This window comes from Melopsittacus undulatus, chromosome 3, assembly GCF_012275295.1.
Source record: "Melopsittacus undulatus isolate bMelUnd1 chromosome 3, bMelUnd1.mat.Z, whole genome shotgun sequence".
NCBI classification, from domain to species: domain Eukaryota; kingdom Metazoa; phylum Chordata; class Aves; order Psittaciformes; family Psittaculidae; genus Melopsittacus; species Melopsittacus undulatus.
This window is the reverse complement of record NC_047529.1, coordinates 114,302,412-114,324,807: the sequence shown is the minus strand read 5'-3', so window position 1 is coordinate 114,324,807 and position 22,396 is coordinate 114,302,412. Positions and strand designations below refer to the sequence as shown.

Sequence of the window (22,396 nt, the reverse complement as noted above, 5' to 3'; positions counted from 1 at the left end):
GGGTAGCCACAGCTTCTCTGGACACCCTGTGCCAGCGCCTCAGCACCCTCATTGTGAAGAATCCTTTCCCAACATCTGTCTAAATCTATGTTCTTTCATCTTAAACCCATTCTCCCTTGTCCTATCCCTACAGGCCCTTGTCTAAAGCCCCTCTCCAGGTTTCCTCTAGCCCCTTTAGGCACTGGAGCTACTTTAAGGTTTCCCCTTAAGGAGCCTTCCCTTCTCCAGGCTGAACCAGCCCAACTCTCCCAGTGGGACAACTCCACTGTGTGTGTACAGGTGTGTGCAGAGCAGCGTGTGCTGGTGTTCACCCAACAGCTCGTACTCATCTCCAGGAAACAACCTGCGCTCACTGCACTGCAGATGCAGTATTTGGTGTTGTGCAGAAGCACTTGAGAACACTTTCACACTGGGAACTCCAGCATCAGCCATGTGTGAGAACAAAAAGTGGAACTGGAAAACATTGCTAAACCTCTTCGAGTATGGTATTTGCTGGAAAGCAGAGTTCCAGAAAACTGGAGCCACTTATAAACTTGAGATAACTTTGGTGAATAGTTCTTGGCTGGAAGACAAAAAGGGAAAATTTAAGTGTTCTGTGTGGATTGTTTCAGGATTAAACATCTTGAATTTTTGTTTCAAAACGTTCTCCCTTCTGGCAATTCTCTCAGAACTTCTGGTCCTATAAATCTGAGTTATTGAAGACACGACTTGAGGACTCCTGTCAGAACAATGCTTTGTTTAATTGGAAGGGTTTAAGCTCTTTATTTAGTAGAAATTCCTGAAGTTTCCCTTTGGAATGTAGCTTGAAACAAGTTCTTTTTGTTTTACAGTTTATTGTATGTATGTCTGAACATAACCATGCACGTAACCATGAGGAGATGATGGAAAACAGAGGAAATAAATAACCCAAAGCTTTGGTTGTGATAAGTCACCCCCCTTGACACAGAAGCCATCTGAGACCAGATCCGGACCACATATGCAGAAGCACCTGTACCTGTCTGTACCTTGTAGTTGCACCAAGGCATGTCTAATGTGAGCGACTGTAGATTTATAGAAGTCATATGTGCTGCATTAATTCATGAGTGGAAACTTCCCTTAGCTCCATAGAAGAAACCTGAAAAGGGGGATGAAGGAGGACTGCACCATGATGTGTCTGCAGCGTGATGGTCACTGGTGGGAGCAAAACCTGAGCCATGATAATTTAACCAGTTCTGCACAGAGAATCACCCCTCGCTTGGCTCGACTGCAGACTTGGTTTTCCATCTGGTGAAAGATGGGGATGAGCTACCTCCCTTGCTACCCTCTGAGAAACACTTCAATACCCCCCAAGGAGAGGTAAGAGCAGCATCATTATAAGTGGGGAATGAATTGCTCTCTTGCTGGATTTAACAGCTTCCTGTTTGGGGAATCTGAGATACCATCTCACATTTCTGTTTGTTGTCAGGCTGGAAGAAGGGACTCCAAGGCTGCAAAGCCTCTGGTGAGGCAGTGGTTCATTTGCTAATTGTCTCTGCCAGACAATGCATCTACACTGAGCACAAAATCACCTCTAACCTCCACTGACCAGAAAATCATTATATCCTTGAGCTCCCATCCTTCAGAAACAGGACCCAGCACTGCAAACAGGGGCTGTGTGTGTCAGCTCCTCTGACAGGTCAACAAAACACAGGAGTGCTTATTCCTGATTAATGTACAAACACCCCCATTTCCAGACCTCATTACGGTATCGTAAGCAGCTCCATTACGAAAAAGCTGTCTGATTTGTCATACATAATGTAATGAATGTGATGGGAGCTGGGCGCAGGATTGGCATCCCTGTAAGCACACTGTGGAAAGGTCTGTCCCCCTGCTCTCAGGCTGGGTTGGGGGCTCTGATTAGGCAGCATTAAGGTCTAGATAGGGCTTTGCAGTCAGGAGGCTGGAGAGGGGCTGTTCTACGTTTCCTCTTACTGTCATAGATTGGGGTTTTTATATGTTTCTGTCAAAAGCTGGTGAAGTTGCGTTTTGCCTCTCTGAGAGCTTTTCAGTAGAGAAAATGTCTCCTACTTTAGAGTTTTCATTGCTCATTTGCTTTTTTAGGACATGTTACAATGCTTGCCATTATTGCTGTATAAATCTGAGATGCTCTGTCTGCCTGCTTCTCTTCCTCCATCAGCCACATAATTACATCAGTTCTAAATGGGATCAGATGTGAAAATGGCATTCAGTTGGAATGACCTGTAAGGCTTCTGTCCTCCATAATTTAATACCTGCTTAACTTGGAACACGGAGAAAACCGTTGGATGTTGCTCTTCAGCTGGGGATGTTTTTGGCTGTGATATGCTGCTCTTTGTTTTGGAGACAACGCAGCAGAGGACACTGGCTTGACAACCACAGCTCAATTAAATGCCACAGTGACTGCTAATGGCAGCAGAATAAGCCAGTGATACCTAGGTCTAATTTCCTAACACTAGTCTTTAAAGGTTATGTGTGTATTCCTTCTTTGTTCCAAAGACTGGTTCAGGCACATTGGACTGGGATGTGACACCTCTGGAGGGATGTGGTTAAAGACAAGCAATGACAGCAATGCTGCTTCGGTGACTCCACAAAAGCCTGACAGCCAGAACCTGTGATGGAGGTGAGCACCTGGGCAGAACCAATGCTTCTCAGCTCTTCCCTTACTGTTTATGGGGTTGCTAAATATCAGGGAATCACATGAGGCAGGAATATCCTGTATCTATCTGAGTTGGTTTTACCCATTTGGCAGCACAAAGACAGAAGTGGAGGTATGAATAAATTATTAAAAATATATAGAATATATATTATTAAAAATCGTTAAATTATTCCAAATGGCCTTTCAAGAATATCATGTTAGGATTACCACTGAAATATTACTTGGTTCTCTGCAAGGCAAGAAGTGATCCTAAATTGAGTGGAGTACCCCAATGATCTGGAACTCCTTCCAGCAAAAAAGTGGGGCAGAAAGGTTTATTTTCTTCTCATTTAAATTGAAAGGGAATATTAAACCTCTGTGTGATGCAGAGAGGGTAGCAGGCAGTGTACCACTAGGATGGTACTAGGTCTCCCTCAGTGGGGACTCAGCAATGAAGTGCTCCAGTTTTCACTGGGATTCAGTGTTATTCCTCCACTTGGGCTCCTGCAGAGGGGCAGTGGCAGCCTTCTTACTCCCTCCTCCCCTCCACCCACCCCACAGAAACCCCAAGTCACTGTTTCACTTCTCTCTTATCATGGGAATGGGGAGAAAAGTCAGAGCTAGTGTTTTGTTTGCTTTGATTTCCAGTTTTTAAGGCTTTGTCCTAACAGCTGAAGGGCTTAATTCTGCTACTGCTGCAGTAGGACCTTGTTCTGCTTGAGTTATACCGAACACACTCGTACACTGGTCACAGTTAGGAAGAAATTCTCTCCAGAAGTCCTTTCCTTAATCTCATTTGAGTATGAAACTAAGGGGCTGGCTTTTTAAGAAGGCTCTTTTGAAGCTTGCCCAAAAGATTAATGTGCAAGTGCAAAGAATGCTCTGGAAGCTCTTCAATGGAGACACTTCCAAATAACCACAGGAATAGTCTGCAGCAAAAAGATGGTTAATGGCACTGGGGCCAAAAGGAGGTGAGTCCCTAAATTTGATGGCACAGTATTTGCATATTACCTCCATGTTAGAGTTTCTCACACTACCTTTGTTTATTTTTACTGGAAGAAGCACAAGAAAAGCACGATGCTCGCTTCCATCTCCACAAATCCAAACATCTGAAGCTACATTACTCCTCTTTCCTGGCTCTGTTCCTCCCTGAAAGCACGCTGCTTTGCATGCTCACTCTCCTTTTTCCCATGAACTACAGGGTGCAGGCCAAAATACCCTTTGCAACTGGTAACTTGCTAGGCACACTAGGTTCCAGTTAATACAACAAATGGTCATTTCATAATGCTTGAAGTATCTGTGGCATGAATATATCAAAAGTACTGAAATTGGCAGGAAATATGAGGAGTATTTTTTGTTTTCCACAGGGTCAATTTTATTCATCTGCTGGAAACTTCTTACAATGACAAAAAGAAGTTACATGGAAAACTGATTCCAACTGGATTAACAGTATTCAAGTGGCAGGTAGGAAACACTTGGATGTGCAATGCTGAGCACTTCTCTGTGTACCAGCTTGGGGAGGTTCTGGCTTGTACCATCACAGGCTGCATCACTGTGGTGTCATGTCCCTATCAGTGGTTTTAGATCCAGACTGGTGTGCATTTCTGTGGGGAAAAGGTAAGGGTGGTGAGGCACTGGAATGGGTTGCCCAAGGAAGCTGTGAATGCTCCATCATGCATTCAAGGCTGGGTTGGACAGAGCCTTGGGTGCCATGGCTTAGTGTGAGGTGTCCCTGCCCATGGCAGGGGGTTGGAACTGGATGATCTTAAGGTCCTTTCCAACCCCTGGACCTTTTAGCATCCAGTGCCTTGGGAACCTGCCTTGGTTTGCTGCAGCTGAAGGTGTGAGCCAGGCCATGGAAGGCAAAGTTGGAGGGGAACCATCATCCTGGCAGCTGCTGGGTCGGCGATTCTTCCTTCTGCCAACATCACCAAACTGATGGGTGTTTCAGCTTCCCATTTCTATCAGAACAACTCCCTAGCTGATTGTGCACTGACACCCTGCAGCACTGGGCTACAGCTTCACAGCAGGGAGACCATCACCCAGAGCCAGGCCTAGGGAACAGGCAGGGGCTGGTTAAGCCCACTGGTGGGCACCCGGACAGGCACTGCAGTTGGGTATAAAGCAGCTCTCCTTAGCCACATACAGCAGAGGCATCTCAGCTCTACATGCTCCTTGCACAACTATCAAATATGCCTGTAATACAATTCGGTCAGAGGCAGTAACCACTGCAGCACAGTGGCTCTTGGCAAGCCTTGCTCTCCTAGGCTGAACTGTAACTGTCAAATCTCTGTTGGTTTGGCTGAGAAAGGATCACGGCAGTGATGTCTTTTCACTAAAAAGGGCCATTTCCCACTCTACTGTCATTAAAGTGAAATATAAACTAGCCAAAGTCTGTCTTCACCAAAACCCTCCGAAAATGGAACATTTTGGGGGGATAAAATGACTGTAATTCTAACTGCAGCAGTCAGTGCTGTGCCTACTTTGGTACCCAGCCAGTGAATTTTAAAGTAAACACCCTCCAGGACTGTTCTCCATTTGGATTTATTAGTCATTACCAAGAAAAGATAATTAGCACTTCTGAAGCACTGTGATATTCAGTAGCATGAACTGTTTCCCATAGAAACGGACCGGGGTACTTGTGCAGTGCAGGAATATGGCAGCACCATTGGACTCCCTGTACAGAATGAGTACACTGGTGGGCAGATCCTCAGCTGGAGGAAATACTCATACTACCAACAGCTCCAGTGGAGCTAATGACACTTCATATGGGGTAAGGCAGGGAGAGGAGTTGCTCCCTGGCCTCATAGGCTTCTCTTTCTGTACCCTGGAGGCAGAGCCATTTTGGTTACAATAGACAAACCTTCTTGATGGTCAAAGGCAACAGCAAACACTACTCTTCTACTGCACAACAGGAGAATAGAAAGTAATTACTTTCCTTTTGTGTGCACAAGAAAGAAAATAGCCTTGTGGTGGAACAAGAGGAACCTGGGTGTAAAGCAGCATCCTTAAGGCAACGATGCCTTTTTTCTCTTCCTCTTTCTAAACTGAGAAAACTCTGTTGGACTCAAGTCAGTGCTAAAACTTGCAGAACTGGTTTTTCACTTATTGTTCCCCTCGCTTCCATCACTTCAATCATTGGTAATAATCATAGGAGGGATAGGATGTAAATCTTATGTTCTTAGCCTCAAACCCTGAGCATTAAGCATGCCAGGCTCCCTGCTATACAAAGAAGTATTACCCACTGAGTTCAAGGAAGTAGGTCTTTAGATTTATTAGTGTTGCTGTTTAAACAAATACTACAATGTGTAGGCTTGTCCAAAGTAGTTGTCCTTGCTTTTCTCTGACTGGAAGTATGACCAAAATCCATGCTGAATAACAGAGGTAGCATGTAAGCTTTGGAAGGCCTCTGTTTTGGGGAGCACTAATAACAAATGTAGCTAGAGGATTTACCCTGAAATACTTGCAAGTCTGCAACAACCACTGTACAGAGCGGTTTAGGCCAGTGTAACACCTCTCCAGCCAACAGGTACTTTGTATCCTCTGGGAAGCATGCAGCAAATCTTGGGATTGAGTATAGTATAGATCCAAAATACTCTGTCTGCAATTGATGTAGGGACTGTGATGTGCTGTGCCGGTAAAAGGGTACCTTAGCCATGTTATTCCTATTGATGCTGATAGCATTTACTCACGTGAATCTTCCTTGCCACACCTGAGGCAGAGGCTCTTAGGATTGCAATTCCAAAGCCAGTAATGCCTGTTAACACACACAAAAACCATGGGACCACCCTGCCAACATCTGACCGGCTGATGCACTCAAAGTACTTGTGCACGTCTGCACCTCTCCTAGCAGGATGACTGCTGTGGCAAGTCCGATTGTTGCCAAGGTGAAGCTTGCCCGAGGGCAACAAATGTGATGGGCTGTTGGTTGTTTACCAGCTACAAGTAAATGTGTCTGTGAGTGTTTGCTTTTCAGCTGCTGCTGGGAAACAGGCACCATCCTGCCAGGTCACAGGCCAGCTACGTTACAGACCTCATAACACGGTTCCTTGGTTGCAGAGGTGGATGCATAGCTGGTACTCAAATAGCTCTCCGGATGCATAGCTGGTACTCAAATAGCTGTCCAGTACACAGAAGTTGCTATGGCAGTGCTTTATAGACATACGTTGCACAAGAAAGCAGTGATGTCAGACCACATTGACTTTCCCACCCTGGGAACCACAACAAATATCGGAATATAATACCTATATATTTATATATCTACCTAAGTAATTGTCAGACCACATCTCACTGTGAGCTGGGTTTAAAACACCTGGGTAACAATTTTCCAACTATGCCAACAACATCTCTCCTTCCCCCATTCCCACCTGCAGTGCAGAGCAAGCCGACCTCATAGCATCCTTCACAGTAAAATGAGTCTCTGCTGCATCTTTCTGTCTGCATGAAACTCATTTAATTCTGGTACTTTAACACCTACTTCTTTCTCTGCTTCTGGTGCTGCTGCAAAGGAGAAATGTGGCCAGTAACACTGTCTCCTTGGAAACCTGCCTCTGGCCTAAAAAGCCTGATTTGGTGCCTACGTGGCACTGGAAAACCAGAGCCCCTTGAAAGGGCTGAGCACCTCTCAAAGCAGTGGTGCTTTCACTCCAGACCCCTCAGCAGACAGACAAATAAGCTGGGCTATTGCAGTGCTAAATATTGCAGAGGAAGTTTAGTTGGGAAAATCCAATGGGAAAAATGCAAGAGGCTGCTGGGAGCAGCCTGAGGGCAGTGTGCTCTGCGATGGTGTGGGCTGGGAGCAGCACACAGCACCCACCTCTCCATTAGCCTGCAGATTTCCATGTAGTTGTAAACAAGGCTGACTTCAAGTCTGCTGCCAGAGCCTCGGGCTCTTTAAGAAATAACCCCATCTCATTTATTGCCTGAGGATATTCTTATCTCCGGCATGAACTAGTTGCGGATCACAATACTGGGCAGAATTGTAGCACAAAGTGTGTTCTAGCACAAACCTACTTATGAAGTAGTCACAAATCTTCTTTGGACAGAAATGGGCACAGAGCCCCAACCTTTTGTGTAGAGAAGTGCCTGCAGCTCCTTTCTGCACCATCTTCATCTTGGGACTGGTCCGGCTCTCATGTGCCATGGCACATAGAGCTCTACCTCGGTGCCAAGGCCCCGAGGAGGTGGGGCACAGCTTAGCAGGGGGTATGCCAGCTGCAGCCCCGGCTGTGCCAGCATGGGGAGGCTGTGTGGATTAGGGTTATCCACTCCTACATCTGATACGACAGGCAAAATAATGCTGCCCTGCTGAAGGCTCCAATCCTTACCTCTGAGGTGAGATTTCTACAGACAATCCAAAGATGTGGTTTTAAGAAACAAGTAATTCATACACACACACACTGCCTTCAGCATAATTTCCCTTAGAAGACTGCTGCTGTCTTTTGTGTCATGAAAAGATGGATATGAAAATGTTTTGTGCCAGGAATGGTAATGCAGTAGAGCACAGAGTTCAGTCACACTATACTGGTAATCACTATAGTCCTCGCTCAAAGTGATGCAATAGGTGATTAATCAGCACAAAGCTCAGAATTCATAACTAGCTATTTCACGTAAGGCCTTTCAATAAATATGCAAGTGGAGATACATATAGGTTTTTAATATAGTTCAAGCGTGAACTGATTTGGTCTTTGGTCTTTGGTCTTTCTGCTTTTGTGAATCATACTGCAACAGCAGCTTTTGAGAAAAAATAAAGTCTTTTTAATTTCAATTGTTCTAGGCAAGAGCCACACTAAATATAGTGAGCATATGCAGCATATAAAAGCAAGGCAGGAGAAAGGACTATCAAAATAACTGGAATAGTTTTGTAAGTGGCATATACTGTAAGTCTATAGGGTTTAATTGCCATTCCTATCCCTGTCAGAGCTGTGTGGAGGCAGCCACACATTTAAGCACAGCTTGGTCAAGTTAGTTGGTGCATTTACTCCTGTTTAGGGCTGGTCTGGGCTTTAATTAAAGGCTGGGGACCGGGGGGTCTTGGTGTTTATAATGCAAATTGAAAGGTGCAAGTGCTTTGAACAGCTGTACTCTAGCATGAGCTTTCTACAGTCACCTTGAGCCAACACTCTGAAATCAGGCTCGCTATTAACTTCAACAGGAGATTAGCCAGGCACCTGTGAAGAACAAGGCAGTCTCTGTTTCTGCCTGTTGCTAATTCTCCTACAGTTAGGCTTGTCTCAGCTAAGCGAGAAGACCTGAGCCCCATCCTGGAATTGTTTTGCCCGGTTCCAGGTTACAATGGCACTTTTCCATTGGGCTTTTTCTTTGTTTATTTGTTTGGTTTTGGTGTCTGTCCAAGAATGAAGGTGCTCAGTTGCTGAGCAAAGCTTCAGAGCTCCCTGGGTATGACAGTGAAGGGGATGACTGGACTGCTGGATTCCAGGTCTAGGGCAGTGAGGAAGCACTCGATGGCTGCTTCGTTTTTCCCCTGAGCTTGCAAGACCTCTCCAAGGCTGTTCCAGGCCCTGTGACTGGTGCTCTGGATCCGGATGGCATCTCTGAGGACTTTCTGGGCCAGCTCCCTCCGCTCAAGTCTGTTCAGCACCAGGCCCTGTCAACAAACAAGTGATGAGCAGTTAATGACACAATAGGAGAGAATGGAGCGCCCCAAGTGCTACCAAGCTGGGCTATGTATGAGAGCAGGCACAAAGTCCTATGATGAGGGATCTCCACCTGTTTCTGTAGAAGAGGAGCAATCAGATGTTAAGTTCTGGGGTTTTTTTATTGCAATGTGTAATTTAAAAAGCAATTATGAATTAGTTCTTGTTTTTAAAGGCAGAGACTGATCCAGCTCAGAAGTGCTCCTGCTGTGTGTTACTGTGACAGCATATACAGGTGCTACACAGAGAAAAGGCCCTTGAAGCATCCCTCTCTCCTTGAGTGGCTTACACTGGATTCTGATCCCCAGGAAAACATACACAGGTTAAGTTACACCCAGTATCTAAAGTAACTCTCACACATCTGGAACGTCCAGCTGAGGTCAAGTCTCAACTCCTACATCCTGACCATACAGACAGATCTTTCTCCTTAACAAACGGGGCTAGAGGGATGCAGCTCCCTTCCACGCTTCTAGGGGCAGGCTGTAGGAAACAGCATGGGGCCCTCTGTCCTGTACTCCAATGTAGATCCTAAAGCAGTGTGGGGGAGCAGAAGGATGGAGGAACCTTGTTTAAAAAGCTGTCCTTAGGGTAAGAAAAGACACGAGTGGGTGTAACCATCTGGAAGGAACAGGAGGAGGAGGATGAAAGAAGGGGTAGGAAGAACATGTTTTCCTATAGGGCTCGCATGGATGTGTCTGAACCCACAATGCATCTAATGAGCCAGGCTCCCTTTTAATTATGCAGCAGTCAAGCACACCGAGCCCAGATGGTCATGTGGGCTTCGCAGGCCACAATGCATCCGTGGCATTTTCCTGCTTCCTCCTGAAGGTGCGCACACCGGGATGAACCTCCCACCACTTCCATCCAGTGTGGCCTATGGAAGAAGCAGCCAACGCGTTCATGTCGCCTGCCAAGAGCTGCATGGCCTCTGCCTGCATTCACCAGTGGAAACGGTGGAAAGCGAGATGACTGCCTGGCTTCGTGCTTTCCCTGGGACTACGTGGTATGTGGATGCATATATATATATATATAAGGGAAAGCTTCATCTTTAATATGTCTACTTGCACTTAGTTGATATGAAAAGCCATAGAAACCTGAAATCTCTCGCAATGAGGATCCAAGTGAATTTCTGACCAAAGAACGGTGATGCTTTTGGAAGCAGTGAAGATTTTGCTTTGTTTTGTTTTGTTTTTCCAAAAGTGCCATTAGATGCAGGGTGCATCAGCATGACTAAGACCCTATCATAACATGACTAGCCAGTTATAGCACTCACACCTACAGAAACACATTACTTTGCCTGAGAGAAACAATAAGAAATGTCAGTTTAATGAAGTATCAGCAGTACTGTGAAAAGTTTCATTGCCTTTTTCTTGCCTGTAACCTTGACCTGAATAATCAACTCGGTATGAAATCTGATCATTTAGAGGTGCAGTGGGGATGTGTTTTCTTTAGGCTTCTCTTTCCTGCTGGAGAATGGTGAGGCAATGGGGCCCGATCTTACTGTCCCCCTGTGAGACAGGAGCTATCTCAGCTCATGTTAGTCCTCAACCACAAAACCACTCTTCCTGTTGTGCTGACCGAGCAGAGCCGATCATGCTCTCTGGTGGCTGAGGACCCACCACTGTCCTCATCCTGACACTAAGCAGCATCAAGCCTCTTGATGCTCCAGAGTGCTGCTGGCTGCAGAGGCATAGAGCCCATGGAGCCCATGCAGCTGCTGCCTGTCATCCCAAGAGGAGGGGAATTCCCTCCCTGGCTGACATCTCGCGCCTCCCAACAATGCTGCAGTGAAATCCACCTCATCATAAACTGCTCGTGCAGCACAGCTCCCTTGTCTGCCCCAGCACCCTTGCTGGGCAAGGACCAGAGCCTGGCGTGGCTTCCCCACTGTGGAGCTGCTTGAGGTCCTTTGTAGCCCTGTGAGGAGGCTGCACACAAACCCAGGTACTGTGTTCACCTGGGGAGGTGCTGAAGCTGATGCCCACCAGGTAATGCAGCACAAGTGAATATTCACTCCTTGGTATTCAGTGCTTCCAAGCATCCTGGTTTAGCTGCAAAAAAAAACCTCAGAAAGGGCAATCTGAGGATCCCCACGGCTTCCTGTTGATGCTGCAATATCCTATATGAGTGAAAAACTACGTTTATGGAGAGAAACACAAGAGGAGGTATTTGCCAAAGGAGGCATAGGTTTCCTGCCTTCTCCTCACTTACATGCATCACTGCTAGTGCCAAAGGCTGCCTGGCCCATAGCCCTTCCAGGGATGCTCACCATCCTGCTTCCCTCTTCTGACCAGCAACAGCCCTGTGTCTCCTTCTTGCCCACACACCTGCATTTCCATGTGCTGTGGGCAGAAGACCCTGATCCTCAGGCCTCAGCCCAAGTGGAGGTTGGGGTGTCTCCAACCCAGACCCTGCCAACGCTGGTGAACCCCAGCATGGAGACCTCCTCCTTTGCCCAGAGCGAGCAGTAACAGATGGTGTCAGCCTTCCCAGTGAGGCTTAACTGAACCGGCAGAAATACGCTGCTGTGTGTTTAAGGGACAGGTTGAACATCATTAACTCTGCATGCAGGAAAGCTTCTTGGTTTGGGTTTCCTCTCCCCGCTCCTTGCAAACCACAAGCGTTTTCTGAGAGCTGGAGGCTGCAGGGTCCCCAAGCCTCACCAAGATGCAGCACTGAGCACTTCAGCTGTTTGCTTCCCTGAGGTATTTGCACTTGAGAGCTTCTCCTTGCTACTGAATTGCTTATTTCCCCATGGAGTCTGGCTTGCTATAAACAATGCCTGCATGTTGTTGCTATGTAGGTCCAGCTGGAATCTGCCTACAGTGCAAAGGAAAAACATTATATATAAATTCAGAAAGCCACCCACTGACAGGCAATTTGCATTCTTATCTGGAAGACTTTTATCTTAAAGATTTTCTTCTAATGAAAGTTCAGTTCCTGAGTTTCTATGGAAACTCATCTGCTTGGTGTGCAAGCATCGTTTCACAGAGTCAGATCTCAGGAAGATAAGCAATTAGTATAAATACAAGCAGGAATGTGATTAAGGGTTTCATCCTCTTATTCCTGAAGATGGAGGGTGGGGCTGGGTTTTGCTGCCTTTCCTTGGTTTCTATGTGTGTTAGACACCCATATACAAGGTAGCCTGGCTCCTCTGCCACCTCCTGGCTAGCACTGGCACTTCTGGTTTTGCCTGCTTATTTTCCTCCCAAAGACGATGAGTACCCCCCTAAGTAAGGTCTTTGTCAGTGTTGATACTGAGTCAGGTAAAGAGCAATGAGGACAGGCTGCTTTTTAAACTCAAGCATATTATTAATAGTACAAAACACCAAACCAAAAGGTGTGTAGGAATCATTCTGCTTTTGAGCACATTGCTGGGGCTCACACCGGTGCTAGCCACACACAGGCACTCCATGTGCTGCATGTTATACTAACATGCAAGTTATACTAGCATTAGTATAACTGTATTGTGCTTGGATGCTAATTCAACCACTCACTCACTGAGCTCCAGAGGTAACTTGATTCATTTTCCTCTTTAGGTCTGAAGACATCAGATGTTGCAAACAGAGGCACTGAAGTGAAGCCAGGCTACAAGCCAGACTGCAAAAGGCGGCTCTGAAACCACTGGAAGAAACTCATTTGAGGTGAGGGGCTGCCACATACTGAAGCTGGCACTGTCCAGTGGTGCATGGAGGCAGAGAGTGAATTTGGTTTGCTGATTCAGGGTGCCTTATGCTGGGAGCTGGACTCCTGAATATGTTGGGTTTGATTTCAGGGACAGGGGAAGCTTTTCCAAAGGTATTTTTGACCTTGTCCATATGCAAAAGAAACAAAACCTAAACCACTTCTATACTGACACCGGCTTGGACTCCCTTGCCTTAAGTGATGTGGTACTTAGTAATTGATATGTGAATGAGGCCAGTTTTGGTTTAGGAGAGACATATTTCAATTAAAGTTGGATGGGCAAAAAAGTGACTTGTTTTCCATTTCCACTAATAAAGAAAGTGGGCATAAGCCCCACTTAAAATCCCACTTCAGAAGGTCATGACATTTCTGATCTGTGCCTTTATTTCCTTAGAATCTGACAAAACCTCCTCAAATGTTGTTAGCAAAGCAAAATTCCCAGAAAATAGTTCAGAAAAGGTATTATAGATACCCCAAGTACAAGCTGCAGGTTATTTTTAGTAATGGAAGTCAAAACTTCCTTTGCAAATGTTTAGTTCAAGCACCTGATGAGCTTCAGGGAGTTATCCTGAGTCTCAGCACCCCTGTTTCCTTCCACTGAGGTTGCACAGATTTACTCCTCTTTCTTCTGGGGCTTGTATTGGAAAGAGATTTCCATAAAGACATTCTATGTTATTCCTGGGAGATTGCTTTTTGTTTTGTTTGTGTGGTCATCTCATTCTTGGAGAGTATGTATAGATAGAATAGACTCTGCCCCTCACAAACTGATTATAAGAATTACTTTAAATGACATTTCTTTCTTTGCACTCTGATATCTCTGATGTTTTTCTCAACTGTGCACAGCATTTTTGCCCATTATTGCCCAAATACCCAAAGAAATTTCCAGAAGAAATCAGACTTTGCAGACTTGCTGTTGGGCTCCTGCTAGTGCATTCTTTAATTCATTTCAAGGTAAATAGGGTGTCCTTATTGCTACCCCAAGATGTAACATGGACACGTCACTAGTGGTTAGTAGGAGGGCAGTCAGCAGCTGGCAAGATCAGGGCATGCTGCAGTAAAGTTCTCGTTCAGAGCTGTGCTAACTCAGCAGAATGCTACAAAAAGCCTTTCAAGATGCATTTGGCACTTGGTGATAACAGTCTCATGTAACAGAAAAATCCGCACTGCTACAGGGCAACACCAGCTTCTGTAATTATTTAGCAATCAGAGTCAGTTGTAAGCAAAATCTGCTGCATAAACCATGGAATGTATCAGAGTCTTTCTGGACAATGGCAAAGATTAACCCTGGAAATCCTAGGTCTCCTAGGATAAAGACAGACATGTAACCAGACGATTTCACTGTGATTCTTCCCCCTCTGCATTCATGATCTTTGCATTTCTGAGGAGCGAGTACTTTTTTAAGCTGTTGTTGAGCAGTGCAGTGAGTTTTGGTTGTGCTGCCACTCAGCTACCTAATCATCCATTTTGCTGATTCAGTTCAGGTTGTGGCGAACCTGAGCTATACATCTGAGCTCTGTCCTCAGAGAATGCACTGTAGGAACACACAGGGCAGTCAGGGTCTGCGCACCAAACACTTCACATTAAAGACCCTAATCCTAATTTCCTGCCCTAACAAAAGGTGACTGGATCCAGTTCTGGAGGAAAGCTTGTCTTTCAGTGTTTCTGCTGCCTCTTTTGTTGAGAGCAGCTTTTCCTTTTCTTCCTTCCCCCTCTCCATCTCCTCCACCGAAGCTGCTGCATCCCCTGTCAGTCAGTGACGCTTGAGTGCTGCATTTGATAGAGCAGAGGATGGGAAGGAGAAGGGAGGAGAGGGAAGGCAGGCAGGGCCACTGCAAAACAGAGCATAAGGAAAAATGAAGGAACAGCACCGGAGGAGGGGAACTGGCAAATGCTGGGGAAAGCAAAAACCCAGGTTTGCATCAGGATTTGTAGTGCTTGTGGGTTTCAACTCACAGATTCAACAGAGATTTCAGCTCTGGTACTGCAGCCTTCAAAGGCAGCCTAGCAGCAGAGTGCTGCTGAAAGCTCACTGCAGCATCTTCATGTGCTACAGATGAGTGTGAGGTAAGAGAAGAAATGAGACTGTAAGGAGCTATCAGGAGAGGCAGACTGAGCATGAAGACTGAGACGTCTTAAACCCTCCACAGAGCTGGGCATGCAGATATGCTTTACTAACCATAACCAAGGTAGTTTTGGCAGGGAGAGAAGAAAAGGCAAAAGAAAGAGAAGATGAGAAGGTGAAGTCCTGAACAGAAGGACATTCCTTTCCATGGCTCACAATGTGTTTTCCAAGGCACTGTGTAATTGTAAAGGCACCATCATGCCCAGACCCCACCGTGGGCCAAGGCAAGCCTCCCTGTGGAAGGGAAGCACTGTGCCATACTGCACGCTGCCCTCTGCCCATGCTTGCTGTCCCCTTTTGAGTTCATCAGATGTTAGCAGGGATGTTCGTACTGTGTTTGAACCTTCAATGTGATAAAACATTTATTGACATAAAAAGCAAACCCTAAGGCATCATTTCAAACCTGGAGGCTCTGATGTCTTCACAGGGAGGCTCATACAAGCATGGAGAGAATGAGTTTTTCTGCCTTGTTGGAGTGTCTACACAAGCTTTATTCAAAGCAGACTTGTTTGCTGCATGCTGAATATTCTCTAGATAGTTCTTCCTTTGCTGAGACCTACATGGAGGTGAAGCAGCAAGCAAGGATATCGAACAGGATAACTAACTAAATGCAGTATTTGTTTCACACTCTCTTTTCCTAGGGAAGGAAAGATTTCTCCCAGCCCTGATCTCAGCAGTTGTCATAGTAATGTTGCAGTAGAGCACACAGCAGCTTCAACTAGGACTCAGGCTTGCAGTGTCATCTATAAAAACACACACCAAGAGAAGGTCCCAAATGAACAATAAACAGTAAATTAGAATACATAATTTATAAGTTCAGGCCTCAATTCTGTTGTGAACTGTACCTGCTTTCCTGGCAGAAAGCCTGGTTGAAATTAGTGAGATTCAACCTAGATATATGCAAGTATTTCAAAGTACTTGCCGAACTGAGACTGATCATCAGCAGTGAGAGAAAAGATATACAGGATGCTGAAAAACAGCAGGTTTTCTGGCTAAAGCACTTGACTAGAAAGTGTTTGCTGTGCTTCACTGGCTGCTAATGCATTTCACATTGAATAATCTGCCATTGCTCAGGAACAATTCAGAGAGCAGGAACAGAGTCAAGGGACAAACTCTGGGAGGCAAAAGTCTTTGGTTTAAGTGTTCTCAGGCTAAAGAGGGTTGAGGACTTGCCTCTGATGTGCCCAGGGGGTGCATGCCTCTAGTATGCTTCTAGTAACTTCCAGTTAATACTTGTAGGAAGTTAGGGCAGCAGTAAATCATCCCCATTACCCCCAGGAGCAGAAACAGCTCTTTGCCTCTATTTTGATAGTGAGCAGGTGCCTGTGTTCTGTTGCACATAAAAGATGATCCTACATACAGCAGGAGAATATCTAGGCTTAAGACTTGGACACCCAATTAATCTGAGTGCTCAGAGTGTGCTGTGGCTGATGAGCAAGGGATTTCTGACTGCTAGGTTTCCTCCAGTGCCAGTGCTGGATCTTTCCCCAGTTTTTGATGCATTGCTTTGCAACAAAGGAGGGGCTGATGCACACATTTCCTGTGTGTGTTATCTCCCCCCTCTCTGAACGTGTGAACCATGAACAGGTTCTCTGAGACAGCAGCTTGAGGATCTCCATGAACTGCAGCCCTATAGAGCTAATGGTCAGAGCAGGCACCGCATTTAGCGCATCTCAAGGAGCAGTGCAGTGGAGCCACGGCTGACAGAAGCACATAGAATGCCAATGGAGATTACAGCAGATGTCTTCTGAAAGGAGAGCTGAGATATGTAAAAAACCTTAATTTGCTTACTTTCCCACTCCTGGCAGCCTCTGGGATAGCATGTGATTAATGACATCCACACAGCTACAGCCGCAGGATCACAGCTGGGCGCTATGCTAGCCGAGCTGCTGGGAAACACAGCATGAGCTGGGCAGGAACGTGCTGCTGCGGGTCCAGACAGTGCCTCTGCTTCTGCTCCGGTGCCTCCCACCCCGCAAGGAGCATGTTTCCTTACTGCCTTTTAATGCAATGCAAAGTCTGCCATAAATCATGAACGTCTGTGCACAAAGAGGTTTTGCTGGGTTACAGAGAGCGTTTTCTGCTGCATGCTCAAATGAGAGTGAATGAGGAACTCATTGAGAAGATAAATAATGAAAGACTTTTGATAAATACTGCACATAATATTAGCGTAAATGGAAGCTCCACTGACACTGGAGAGCTGTGATGTTTACATGTTTCCCATTTGTTTGGCAAGGAGGGACTTGTCCTTCCTTCTCTTGACTGTGGCCAGCTCACTGTATTGGGATAGCTTGTTGAAAACCTGGAAGTCTTGCTGGTTCCCACCCCTCTGTTTGTGCAGCTGTGTCTCATGTACCAGAAGGCAACATATTCTGTTACTGTGCTACACACTATTTTTTATTACTATAGTCTATCACTCTGGCCTGTCTCTGGTGCAATAACAGACAGCTTAAACAGCACAGAATTTAAACTAATTCTAACTTGTTTCCTTGCTTGTGAAAGCCTGTTTGAAGATTGAAGTATAAAGGGGTCAGTGATTCTACCCCTTCTCCCTTCTGCCAGGTCCCTGAGCACTTTCTGAAGTACCATTTATGAGTTCAGCTGTAGACCAACCTGGCAACTACGGCTTCTAGGCTTTAAGTTCATCTCAGAGCAAAGCACAGCATAAGGACAATACTGATTAGTAGAGCTGCAGCTGTATCTTGAGGGCTGTGGATGGAAACAACTAAAGCTAGCCATCCTCTGGAAGGTCAGGCTAGAGGGGCATCTGCTGCAGGGAGAGATGAGGCCAAGGGCAATGTCTTCAGGCCTGGATGCAAGTTTTATTCTGCAGAGATGACTGAACCATCCCAGGAACTCGAGGGGTTTAAGAAATGTGTCAGGTTCTTGTGTTGGAAGGTGTTACACACACTTCAGAGCAGAGATCAGAGACGAGCTGGGGAGTTTTGTCCTTCAGGAATTTATTTTGGTTTCTAAAGTTACATAAACAGAGCCTGAATAATGTGGTAATGAGCACCTCAGGGACACGGAGAATAACTTGCCACAGCAGAGGAGCGCAGATGATTGGCACATATAAACAGGATATACAGATTCCCTGGAAACCGGGATAATCCACCTCTGAGAAGCAGAGCACCAGTCCTGCCACTAATGGACTGAAATCTCTGTGCTGCACAGCGGATCAGATTTGCCTCTTCGAGTGACCCCAAACACCACAGCAAGTCCGGTCTCCTGCTTGGGAGGGAAATGCGCAGTTCCCCCAGGAGAGGAAGCAGCCACTCATAGTGTGTAAGTGATGGCTTCAGTGTCAGAGAACCACTCACAACCTCGATTGTGATGGTTCCTCTGTCTCATCTGGATGGAGGAAGGAAGCCTGGCAACTGCAGAGGAAGACAACAGGCAACAAACCTTCAAAACAGCCCTATGGGCTCCTAACTGGTGCTCAGGAGCTGTGGTCTGGATGCACAGCCAGGGATTTGCTCCATTGCTGGGCTACTGAAGCCACCAGCTAACCAGTGGATTTGCAGGGAAGATGGCTCTGCAGCGAACAGAAATGAGGAGAACAAAGTGTTTGCAATTCTTTGAACAGTGAATGAGCTGACACACTAACTTATCAATGTGAGCATCCAAAATGCTCATTTCTCCTATGGGAGCCAGTGACTAGAGGCACAGACAAGTTCTCTCCCTCCAGCTCAGCTGCTTCAACACAAAAAACTGAGCTAAGAGGCTGCTCTAAGGATTGCTTTTCCCCAAGGAGAGCTTGGAGCAGTTATTTTGGGATATCTGAAGCGCAGGAACATTCTTGGGATTCTGCAGTGAGCCTCAGAGTTGGGAAAACAGAATCTGCTAACCAGCCATGGTTTGGAAAGAGGCCCCCAATCATCTCCAGAAGCTAAACATTGCTTTACCATTGTCATTTACCATTGTTACCTATCACTGGTGAAGCTGCAAGTGGTACATGACTGAGGGGCATAATAGCCTTTATAATAGAACTTCTCTTAGGGTCAGATAGAATTCGTTTTGATCACTCTCTCCTTCCAGCCCATAACCTATCTGGGACCTGCAGAGTACCACTGCCATCCTGACGGGCAGAAAGCAGCTGCCCTGATTACAGTCAGCGCTATTGGGGATGCTTCCTGCAACTGCAGCCTTGTGCATGAGGAGTGTGTGATCACTTGATGGGGAATTCCATTGGAAAGCACCGTCCCGCAGAAGGCTGTGCTGATGGTCCACCAGCAAGTGCTGCGCTGCTGACGTGCCATTTCGGGGAGGAGGTGTAACTCGCTATGTCACCCTGCAGAGCAGGCTGAAAATAGGACTGCACTCACTGTGCCATGTGGCTCAGTGGTATGTCAGGACATGTATTTTTAGGAGATTCCTCCTTTGGGCAGAAAGGGTGAAGTGCTTGGCCTGGTTTGCAGTCTGCTGGCTTTGCCCACATCTTTTGTGCTGGAGTGTGGGAGCATGTTAGCCACCAGTCTGCAGATGCCCCTAGTGCCTGTGTACAGTGCAAATCCCAGTTACCTGCTCATCGGGGTGGTTGTGGAGGGATAAAATACAGCTGGTCTGCTGCTGTGCTTTTCTTTCAATGCATGCATGCTTGCTCTCTGGTGCTGGTGCTGTTTAGAGAGGGAACTGACCTCCAAAAGAGGAGGGACAGAGAAAGTAATTCAGGAAGATCAATGTCTTGAGAAGAATATGGTCTATGGGGAGCAGCAATAAAAATGTACCTTGCAGAATGAATGCGAGGGGAATAGGGAACTCGGAGACGATAGCTCATGCAGAGAAGAAAGACAGAAAGAAGGAAAACCAGACAGTAAGTAGGGGATTTAAATAAGCTTCTGGAGAGGCAAAATGGGGTCTGACTAGGTGAAGTACTTTTTGGGTGCACCATAATGAAAACATGCCATGCATCTCCATGCCCGGCCAGTTACTGACACATAGACTGTGAGTGGTCTGACCCCAGGAGAAGGACGAGGTAAGGCAGTGCTGGACTCAGAATCAAATTCTCCTCTGGCAGACGCTTGCTGGCTTCCTCTTTCCCCCAGAACATCATTCCGATCAGGCAGCATGTGTTCAGCTCCAGCATCTGGGGTTTGATTTTCTGGCAGCTGCACAAAGTCTCTGCTATTAAATCCCACCTGCCAGTCTCATGTCTGCTCCCACAGACCTCTGCCTGTTAGCAAATGCTTCAAAACCCTGCTGCCAGGCACAGCACATCATTCTGCCATCCTGCCTCGGGCAAAGCCCCTTGTGCAAGGACTGCTTTTAACTTCAGTGGGCTGCAGGAGGGAAGGCTAAAGGAGAAGCCTCTGGGTAACAGGCAGAAATGCTAATTTAGGTCACGGCTTGCACTGCATTCTTTTCAGCACTAATGTAAACCAGCCATTTTCCCCCTGAATTATTGGAATAATACTGTTTTGTCTGTGGCATTTTAAGAAGCTTTCTTCTGAAACATGTTCTGTGCTGTAGCTGTGCAGTAAAAGAATTTGTGAGCTTTGTTCATCAATTTGTGCTTATGTGAAGTCGTTTTTCCCTTCTTTGCAAATTCTTCCTTTCCCTTCTATTGCTTCTTAGCAGCCCCAGCTAAGCAATGCCACCAATATGACATGTGCACAGGGCATATTGCTTTATTGTTGGAATAGCATTAGTAAACCAAATGCTGAAATATAGCTTGCTCATCTATCCTGGATAAGAGATCTATCCATAGAAATAACTACAATGTTTAATTCTGTATGGGGAGAAAGGACTCAGACTTCCACATTAACCTAGGCAATAAGGCTGCCCTTTTGGTGCAAGGACAGTATCTCTTTGAGATGGCCTAAGCTACTTGATTATGGTGTCCCTAAAACTGCAAACAAAAGAGGCAATCAGTGCTTTTTGCTGTGGACATCTGTCAGCAGAGAAGCAACTGCTAATTGTCATGTAATAACTACAGCAGACGCTTCCATAGCAGTCATCTTTCTGCAAGTCAAGCATGACAGAAACTGTTACTTGTCCAAGCACTGAAATCTGGCTGCATTTCTGTAACTGTTTAAAAAGTGATATGATGCCCTCCTATACATGGATACTCAAGATCAAAATGTTTAGCCAAAATATAGCAGTCAGTGATCGTTTTTGTTGGCATGTGATTAAGGTATTTAGCTTTATACTCTAATACTTGCATTTTCATTTTAGAACTGTATGTATACACTGAGTGCTGATACTCTCACGTAAATAGAAGCACATGGGATTTGTAGAGAACTGGTTAGGCAGCAGAAACGCCTTGTTGCATTTCACCATTCAGAGATGTCCTTGCTCCTACTGCCGCACCACAGGAGCTGTCAGGTTGGCAGGTACATGGCTCTACATGAGCTCTGAACAATGTTAAAGCAGTACAGTGCTGCCTAAAGCCATGTGTGAGGAGGAATAGCTAATTCTCTTTTTATGAAAGGATTGACTCTAGGCAGCCTGCCATCTACTGAAACCATACATGTGATTTCTTAAGGCATCTGCATGCCTCCTTTGCAGTCACAAGCTAATCAGCCCATCACTTAATTGAAGAGAATGGAAAACTAGTTGCAACCTCTCCAGAGACAACACATAAGGAGATGACTTCTAATGACTAGGAACCTGACTCAGCTTTGAAGCAACCAAAAGCTTCTGTACTCTCTTGTTTAGATGGCACCAGAACTGCCTGCACTACAGACCAGTTATTTGCTGATTACATTGTTTGGCAGTAGTCTAATGATGGGTACTGTATTTGGAGGAGGGAAAACCGAATTGTCTTGAGAACTGCCAGAGGAAAAACACTGGATCATCAACAGAGAGGATAAAAACAGTCTCTGATGATCTCCAGTAAACAGTAAAAACCCCTCAACTGCTGCAGTCTTACAGAGACATACACATAAGACACAGTTCAGTGCTGCCCACAGACCTAGGCAAAGAAAAAGAAGTGAAAATTAAATCACAAACATTATGAGTCTTTTTAATCCATATGGAGTGAAGAGGATATTTACAGAGCAGTACAACCCCTAGCACTGCCCCCATTCCCCAGTCTAGCAAAGCCCTTTCACATCAGTGAGGTTCAGCTGCCTTTGTGCTAGGAGGAGCAGCCATGGGTATGGTTAAATGAAGCAGCCTGTATATGTATATGCCAAGGAAGGCAGCAACATGGAGAAGACCCACCGTGTAGCAGTATGAAACAAATCCTGTGCTCCTGTGTCTGGAGACAGACAGGGAAGGAGATGTGCATGTACTTGTATCAAAGCCTCACCAAAACACAGGCTCCAGCAGCATTCCCTGACGGAGGTGATCTCCTTGTAA

At 45.9% G+C, this 22,396-nt stretch overlaps 1 protein-coding gene across 2 annotated transcripts in view; it reads right to left on the bottom strand.

The window, feature by feature from the left end:
- Nucleotides 1–3,980: 3,980 nt before the first annotated feature.
- Nucleotides 3,981–22,396, bottom strand: part of TTC7A (tetratricopeptide repeat domain 7A) — a 167,710-nt gene continuing 149,294 nt past the window's right edge. Inside the window, exon 20 of one of the 2 annotated variants that reach the window (XM_034060406.1) lies at nt 3,981–9,239. In XM_034060406.1, coding sequence (XP_033916297.1) covers nt 9,018–9,239 — 222 coding nt within the window. In that variant the 3' untranslated portion in view covers nt 3,981–9,017. The remainder of the gene's footprint in view (nt 9,240–22,396) is intronic. The other variant, XM_034060407.1, reaches the window with a different exon arrangement.